The sequence below is a fragment of the Triticum aestivum genome, chromosome 6D (genome assembly GCF_018294505.1).
Source record: "Triticum aestivum cultivar Chinese Spring chromosome 6D, IWGSC CS RefSeq v2.1, whole genome shotgun sequence".
Classification (NCBI taxonomy): domain Eukaryota; kingdom Viridiplantae; phylum Streptophyta; class Magnoliopsida; order Poales; family Poaceae; genus Triticum; species Triticum aestivum.
Window position 1 is genome coordinate 2,866,995 of NC_057811.1, and position 9,177 is coordinate 2,876,171.

Genomic DNA, 9,177 nt, shown 5'->3' on the forward strand with positions numbered 1-9,177 from the left:
ATATACTGCTCATATCAACAATGTGTACCTTCTTTTCTGGAAGCCCATCCAAAAGGAACCTCAAAGTTAAGTGTGTTCAGGTTCGAGCAATTTGAGGATGGGTGACTGATCCGGAAGCTAATCCCGGGTGTATACAAGTGAGGATAAAGTGCGTAGAAAAGACTAGTGTTGATGTGTGGGGCTAGTCTAGATCCTAGGGGTAATGGCCAGGAATAGGTGAGTGAAATGATGGCTTTGGCCTAGACGTTTTACTTGACCTATCAAAAGATTCATTTTTAGATTTAAGATGCACCTAGCCGAACTCTCAAAATGTTTAACCACTAAAAGTTTGGAGGAAAAAAATCGCCCGATTCTCATATTTGAGCAATCCAACCCAAGTACCAGCAAAAGATTTCCTCAAGATTCCTTAGGTTCCGCATGACCATCTCCTTTCAGGGCGCCCCCAGTGTTTCTTGTCTCCGTCATGTAGCTAGCACACCAGCCGACACCCGGTAGCCTCGTCGATCACCAACCGCCAAATTTCGACGAGAATCCGACCAACTTTTTCATTCCAATGATGCACTCATACCTTCCCTTGGTTCTATCAATGCCGCCATGGCGCAGCGCCCGGACCGCCACGGGCTCTTCACAGTCGGCCCGAGGCCCCTGGCGTGCTTCCGTCAGCTCCTCCGTCAAGGCCCGCAGGTGTCGCCTTTGTTGCCGAGGACCAGGCCGTACTCACGAAGTAGCAGGTGGTTGGCTTCGATTCTTAAAAGAGAGTGGTTTTTCTACACCCCAGCTCGGTGCACCCCTGCTATACCCCGCAAGAAAATATAGCAAACCATTTAAAAAAGATTAAAATTATGTGGGAATGTTTATGAGCAAATATTTTAGATGCTTGCAAAGTTTGATGGTCAAGTGACATCCGAGGAGCTCTGTAAAAAAATACTCAAAATTTATGTGCACTATTTGAGAAGAATTTGTAATTTTGTTTATTTTTTGTATAGAGCTCCTCGGGTGTCATTTGACCATCAAACTTTACAAGCAGTTATAGCATTTGTTCATAATCATTCTCATAAAGTTTCAGTTTTTTTAAATATTTTACTATGTTTTCTTGCGAGGGTGTAGCGTGGGTGCATCAAATTGGGGTTTAGCCACTACTTCCCCGTCGTGTAATCGATCCGTGAGCGAATCCCAACACAGAGATTTAAAAGACATACCATGAATGTTCAAGAAGGAGATCTTTATCGTGGTGGATTTTGATGAAGCGAAGGCACTGGAGGAGGTGGAGTTCCTCACTATACCCATATGAGCGAGGGTCTTTGTGCTGCCTATAGGAATGATGAACATGAGGACGAGACATATGTTGGGGTAGGAGCTGAGGGAGGAGGTGTTGGATGTAGATGTAGGAGAGCGAGGATAAGGTGCGTGGATGTTTTCACGTGCAAAGATTCACTTTGACATTCATAAGACATTGATGATCTGTGTTAGGGCATGCATGGTGGTTGATAGAACAGTCCTATTATAACTTTATAAGCCTGCCGCTTAATCTAGAGATAGCAAAAAATGTGATATACAATGGGTTAGAGCATCTACAGTCGGACTTGACAAATTCGGCCCCTTAAATTAGCCACTCTGCATTCGTCTCTCTCATATTTCATCCCTACAAAGCATGCAAAGAAATCCTACATACTACATACTAAGCACTGCCCTAGCTAGTCTTCATCGTTGGAGATGTCCACGACGACGTTGCCCGGCGCCGGATGGACGGGCGGGGAGGAGCGCTCCGGCTCATCCTCCTCCTGCTTGACCTCATCCATGTAGGCGAGCATCTCCGCCTCCTCTGTGGCCTGCTGCGTCTCCATCTCCTGCAAGCAACGGCGTCTTGCCTCTGCAGCCAACTTCGACAGGAGGGAATTGAGGATGGCCTGCTGCTCCGCCTGCAGATCCCCGTCACCAGTGTCCCCCACATCCTCCTCCTCAAAGTCATCCTCCTCCACCTCCTCCTCCTCCTCCTCCAACTCCTCCTTTGGATCCACTACATCCGAACGTAGCCCCGCGGTGACCCGGACGTCACGCCTGTTGGAGTTAACCTTGTTGATTAGCTATTCATCATGTTTTAAGTTTTTTCTCTATTCATTTAGTTGGGTCGTCCAAGCTAGTAGGGTGTTAGCTGATTCAAAATAAGTCATGCAGATTAGAGAGTAGTGTGCATGGCAAGATTTGTCGTGCCAAGTTGTGAGTGTCGCATGGCACCATGCATGTGTAGCAATGGCACTAGTGTGTGTGTGCTGTTGGGTTGATCTAATCTACATGGATGTGGTAACGGCATGAACCAGCTATGCGTGGAGTCCAAGCGTCCAAGTCAGAGAGGATATAAGCGGGCGCAGTTAGTTGCGGCATGCGCCAAGTGACCCGATCTCCAGCGACTTGGAAGTGACTCAAGCTGTGCATGCTAGTGCGGTTAGTGGAGCAGTATTAGTGGATCAGGCTGTTAGGCTTGGGCGTCCGTGTGTGTGAGCTATGATATAAAGCTCTGTAATCATGTTGTTTATTTTGTTAAGAGAGAACAAGAGAAAAGCACAAGTGCGTGTGCGTGTGCACCAGACTCTGTGTGTTCTTCTCCCGTGCGTGTGCTGTGTGCGTGAGTCTTCTTCCTCCTCCTGGGCATAGCCAACAACGCCTAGCCCAGATATGCTAAAGGAGCTCCAGCCGGCGCTCCCGCGTTAGAAATGGCTCGCTCCTCACCCGGTGGCGTAGAGGAATGGCTACTAGGCGGACGGGTGAAGTGGAAAGTGGCTGCGGCGATGGACGGGATGAGGAAAATGTGGATGGATGGTAGGGTTTCGATGCCGCTGGTCAACTTAAATAGCCGGGCAAGGCACTAAGCGGCCCGTCGGAGCTGCATCACGCGGCGCCACTGATCCGACGAAGGAGACGAGTTTCGGACCGCCGGGTTTGAGGGTGTTTCCGGCTGGGACCCCTTTGTAAGTCTGACGTGGCGGGCATGCCCGGGCGCGCCCGGGTGCCCCATATCCGCCTCGTATTTGAGCTGAATATGAGGGGTGCCGGTCAGCCCGGGCGTTTGAGGCGTCCGTCTGGGTCGAAAAAACGTGACCAGTCAGTGATCGAGCGACCTGCCCGGACGTATGAGGCGCATTTGAGGCGTCCGGCTGTAGAAGCTCTTATCTCTTAGTTTTATCTCCAGTAACCAGATATGAACAAATATGTGGTGAGAGATATTGTTGACAAAAGATCATCTCTTACTTACAGGAACGCACATCTTTTTCCCCATATATTTCTCTGTCCTTTGTTTATAATTTATCATACATGACACTTCTAGGATAGTATCATTGTTCATGACCTCTACATAACAAAGTCACCAAGGAAGTGGAGAAGGTGCCAATTGGGGTACGAATACTATGGACTAGCAACCTTTCGAATCATGTACTCCCTCCATTCCGGTACCAGATCACTAATATTGAGTCAGTACATGCAATTATAACGAGAGGTGCACACGGCGGAGTATATTGCAGGTAAAAGATAGATACACGGTGAACCTTTTAAATAATTCAGCATTGATTTTCTTTCAAAGTTTATTATTTCATGATGGGCTATATTTCAAAATGATCATAATTTATTTCTACCTTTTTGAGGATATTTTCAAAACTAAATCTTAGTGATTTACAGTTGTACACATAGTTTATAGATTTAATCTAAATCATGCACACTATTCTTTCTACATCATGTTCATACTCGAAAAAATAAGTAGTAGTAGTATAGTATAGTAATTATTCATTTGATTTTGCTCGTTAGCAGGAAGATATTTAGTATTGTACTTGTCTTAAATTTGTCTAGATATGAATGTATTGATACACGTTTTAGTGTTAGATACACTAAGACAAGTAATTTGAGATGGAGGTAATACTCACTAAACTGTGAAGGAGAGCAAACTATTGTATGGTAACATTGGTTCAAACTCGTTGTCTGACCAGGCTAATTCGTACGCATGTTCTGACATTAACTCTCTTTCTCTTCCTCGCAAACTACATTCGTGTAGCAAGTCATAATTTTAAAGAACAGAGAACAAGCATGCGAAACATTTTTATATAATACTGTATAAAACCAGTAGTACCAGTACGTTCCTGCATGCGCATGAGGAGGTCGTCGGACTCCCTGGGCCTGTGGAAGCGATGCTCGGTAAACTCGCGGCGCAGCCTCTCCACTTGGGCGCGCTCCTCCGGCGTGCCCGCGTCGGGGTCGAACTCCCACACCTCCCTGCCGAGGAAGTTGTTCCTCGTCCGCAGCAGAGCGCTTCCCCCCTCCCCCACCTTCAGCCTCCACATGCTGCTCTGCTCTGCTGGTTGGCGATCTGGATCCAGTGTCACTGCCTCCAACTCCCGACATAAGCTGCGTTATATAGTCGGAGTACTCTGCTGGAGTAATGATTTTGTGACATCCTGTCACCTGCGAGTATACTATTGGGGTACAGCACGAAGGCCAACCCACCCAACTCATGTTTATTGCTGCAATCAATTGATTCACTGTGCCACCCATTGAATTTATTCCTGAAATGCAATTGTCGGGTTCACTCCATGTGATTACAACAGGAGTCATCGACTGATTAATAATTGGTCCCGTAGATTCTGTATTCCTGAAACTAATTCCCTGGTGTCCCACGGGCAAATGACGCTCTAAGGACCCTCTGCTAAGATTATCAACTAAGCAAAAAAAATCTGATGTGGCATGTTAATGAAAAAAATGAGGAAAAGTAGTATGATGATCTCCGGAAGAAACGATGCTAAGCACGTGTACCTAGGTGAAAACACAAATATGAGTCTATACCTAATTAAATGAAGGGAGCTTGGCAACCAAAACCAATGCATTGAAGATTTTAGTTGATAAGTCTTTTAATACACTCAGCACCTCATCTTTTTTTTTAGAGAAACTTAGCACCACATCTAAGCACCCATGCATTGAAAGAGGGCAAACCCTTTTTGCAAACGGGCGTCTGCAGCACTCCCATGATGGGCCGGCACATACTGGGTTTCTTTTCTGTGTTTAAGAAAAAACAAAAACAAAAACAAAGTGCGTTGGGACTGATTCAAACCCACGACCCCCACCAGTCCAAAGTTATGCTGGTGCAACCACCCCGCCACCACAGAGGGATCTGTTCAAAATAATCTTTCTACTTATTTTATCTTTCTTTTCCCTTTTCCCTTTTTCTTTTTTCTTTTTTCTTTTTTTGTTTTCCTTTTCTGTTTTTTAAATCCTAGTTCGTTGAATTGTTTGCAAATCCGATATTTTTTTTTTCAAATTTGCAAACTTTTTTTCCAAATTGATGAATTTTCTTTCAAATTCGATGAACTTATTTTTAATTCGGTGAACTTTTTTCAAATTCGATGAACTTTTTTTCCAAATCGGTGAACTTTTTTCCAACCCAAAGAATTTTTTTAATTTTGGTGAACTTATTTTCAAAATTGATTACTTTTTCAAATTAGACGAACTATTTTTCAAAATCGATGAACTTTTTTCTTATTTGATGGACTTTTCTTCAAAATTGATGATCATTTTTCAATTTTTTGAACTTTCTTCGAATTTAGTGATATTTTATTTATTTTTGCTATTTTTGCTTAAAAAGAATTTATCAAGTAGTCAACTAGCCCGGTCAACCATTGACCACGAGACAGGAAACGAACAACTACCCTGAAGGCCTGAACGAGCGATCCCACGACACAAGAAACGAAAAACTTTTTTTGAGGGAAACAAACAACTGCCCCGGACAACTGCCTCGAACTAGCGATTGCCTCTTTCCCGGACCGGCCCACGGGAGCTGGCGCATGATGCAAACAAAGAGCTCCCTTGGAAGAGGTCTAAGCGCCCTTTATAGGGTTAACGGTACAGGGCGCACACCCCCTTCGCGGTGGGCCAGCCCATTCTCATTTTTTTCCTTTCACTAAACTGCTGCACAAAACGCGAGCTAAGGTGGGATTCGAACCTACGCCACGAGGGTTCAGTGTAACACGCGACAAACCCAGCCACTTCACCTTCTGTGATCACGTACATCTTCTTCCCTCTTTTGTTATATCCTCCTTTTTCTGTTTTCTTCTTCTTTTTCAAGCTAGCTAGTTTTTCTTCAAAATCGGTCAACTTTTTTTTCAAAATTGATGAACTTTTTCCTCGAAATTGATATATTTTTTTAAAAATGGTTAAACTTTTAAATTTTGTGAACTTTTCTTTTCAAATTTCATGATCTTTTTTCAAATCGATGAACTTGTTTTTCAAAACCGATGAACTCTTTTCAAATTTGATGAACTTTTTTCAAAATTCGTGTACTTTTTGAAGTTTGTGGACTTCCTTTCAAATTTCATGAACATTTCTAAATTCACCATTTTTTCGATTTTTTATTTTTTTGTCAAAAGTTAACAGTTGAATGGTCAACAGACCAACAGCCGACCGGTCAACCACGATAAGGTGAATGCGGCGATCGAGCGAATGAGGCTATGTGGGACTAGCGAACGAGGCAACCTAGGCCGGCCTAGTTTACGGGACGCATGGGTGCCATAACTGATAACGGCGCTGAAGGCGGCTGTTAAGAGGTCCCGAGCCCACAAGGCTTTGGACCTAATTTTTTGTTGGGTCCAATTGATGCTCCTCTACTTGGGCCAAGGCCCAATTGGATCGCTGCATCGATCGTTCCCTTCGCTCGGAACGGAGAGCTCCTAATCTGCGTTTGTAGCGCCAGTTTTCCTCCTGGCGCATAGAGCACCACTATAGCAGTTCGAAAATAGTCCGCTCATTTGTAATTTGATCATGAATTTGAAAAAACATCATAAATTTCAAAAATCAAATGAATCTTAGAAATTATTCAAGAATTTGGGAAAATTTCATGCAAATTGAAAAAGTTCGCAAATTCACGGATTGGAAAAAAGTTCAATAAAAAGTTATAGTAGCAAAACTGAAAAAGTTCATGGATTTGAGAAAAGTCTATGAAATTTGAAAAAAAAAGTCCATGAAGTTGAAAAAAGTTCACAAATTTAAGAAAATTTTATGAATTTGTTTTTTTTTTGGAATTTTTTAAAATTCACAAATTCAAAGAAAAGAAAAAAGAAAAAACCCAAAAACGGTTTAGAAAAAAGAAAAAAGCTGATTAGAAGCTTCCAAAAGCTTCACAAAACCAGGCTGGAAGAAAACCAGGACGAACATCCTCACTACCTTGCTTACATGGGCCGGCCCGTTCGCATCGAGGGTGTGCGCTACATACCGTCGAACCTATAACTAACGACTTAAGCGCCGAATAGGAAATGGGCTCGGTACTAGGAACATGTATTTTCGATGCGGATGCTATTCATAAGATTCCACTACCGACCACAAGTTTGGGCGATTTTTGGGCTTGGGAGCCAGGAGAAATTTGGGATCTTCTCTATGGGATCGGCATATAGAATAATTGGGCTAGAGGGAACTTCATGACAGTTTTTTTAGGGGAACGTCACGACAGTTAGACCCACACAAAGCGAGCCCCGTCCCATCCGCCGCGTCGCCCCGCACAGGCGACATGGGTAAAACCCTAGCCACCGCCTCCAGCAAGCCTCACCCCCGCTTCCCCATGCATTGCTGATGTACGAAGGTGGCCCGGTGAAGCCGTGCTTAGTCAGGGGATGGTGGCGGCATGGCGGATCTGTTTCTCGTATGGCGCTGCGCATCCCAACTCCACCCCTCCCTCGAGTTTTGCTATCTGCGTGGCTCGGTTGATCTCCCTCCATCGGTTGCTCCTTCTGCCAGTCTGGTGGTGCTGCAGCGCGGCCTGGACACGGCGGCTCCCACGTCGGCGCAACCCAACTCCCCTCGTTGTGCGTGCTGCTAGTGTCCAGGGGCTTAGGCGCGATTGTCGTCATGCTAGTTGGGGCCTACGGGTTTGCCTCTTTGGAGGGTCTCCTTGTCCCTCGTCGGCTTCTCCTTTTGAGTTGTGGCAACGGCTCTGGCATGGCAGCCTATTGAGGCCACTTTTGTCATTTCCCAGCGATGACTACCTTTTGCACCTTGCAACAGGCCTTTTGCCGGTGCCGCTCCTGCTCCCGGCAACCTTGGACCTGTGTCCTCTAGCGTCCATAGTTTGTCGGCGTATTTGTTAGCATGGCTCTTACCCTGGCAATTTGGTAGCTTCGTCCATTCCAGCTTCATCGACTTGCCGGGGTCATGGCAGCTTTGAATCCTGTGGCTTGAATCTGTGTCTTTCCTCCTAAGTTGTATGTGCGCTGGGCAAATGTCTATTTATCTTTTTCTTCTCTTATAAATTTGTTTTGTTTGTTCAAATGGTCGGATTCCGTAGGTTTCTTTCTTTCCAAGTTCAAAGAAACTTGCTTCTTATATTACCACTTCGGACACTTCCAGTGAACTGCTACTGCCATAATAGAGAGATGGACTATATGAATGCCAGTATGCTGCCTGATGATCTGAATGTGGAAATCCTCTCCCGGCTGCCGCTCAAGTCTTTTTGCCGCTTCAAATGTGTCTGCAAACCCTGGCTCGCCTTCTCCTCTGATCCAAACTACCGAAAGAAGCTGCCCAAAATCCCCACAGGTCTTTTCTGCCAGTACCAAGACTTCAATAAGAAGGCTACCAAGCTTCTTGGCCAGACCCGAAACGTTGAGCAAATTGATGGATCACTTAGTTTCTTGCCACACCATCCGCAACTGGAGCTTATGGAATGCTGCAATGGCCTAGTGCTCTGCAAGCACAGGAGCATGGATTGGAGTAGACACACAGTTACTTGCCACTTCATTGTGTGCAACCCGGCTACACGAGAGTGGCCGAGGCTTCCTGATACTCGTCCTTACCAAAAACACGATGTTTGTGAAGCTATGTTGGCTTTGAACCCATCATGTTCCCCACAGTTCTACGTCTTCAACTTTAAACTGAATCCTTTATCTTCATTCTTGAGTGGACTTGAGGTGTTTTCGTTTGAACTTTCCGCATGGCTCGCATATGATGAATGGTGGAATTCTGGGATACCCACTGTCATTGGCTACCCACACTTGTTCATAAATGGTTCACTGTATCTGTTTAGTCTTCAGCAGAACTCAGTGCGGAGGATCTTGGTATTGAACGGCTTTGAGGCAATGAGTTCTCGCATACCGCCTAATCGTCAAACTATTAAATTGTATCATGATCCTTCTGTTGAGTCTTCAAATGGCCTTC

The 9,177-nt window shown here is 45.0% G+C and overlaps 1 protein-coding gene and 1 pseudogene across 3 annotated transcripts in view; one reads left to right on the forward strand and one right to left on the reverse strand.

Moving 5' to 3' along the window:
* The window catches only part of LOC123142911 (achilleol B synthase), a 17,322-nt gene extending 12,970 nt beyond the window's left edge, over nt 1-4,352 (reverse strand). For all 3 annotated transcript variants that reach the window (XM_044561620.1, XM_044561619.1, XM_044561621.1), the window contains exon 1: nt 4,125-4,352. In XM_044561620.1, the coding sequence (XP_044417555.1) occupies nt 4,125-4,325 (201 nt within the window). In that variant the 5' untranslated portion in view covers nt 4,326-4,352. The remainder of the gene's footprint in view (nt 1-4,124) is intronic.
* Nucleotides 4,353-8,396: 4,044 nt separating this feature from the next.
* LOC123146430 (putative F-box protein At5g52610) overlaps nt 8,397-9,177 on the forward strand; it is a 1,665-nt pseudogene continuing 884 nt past the window's right edge.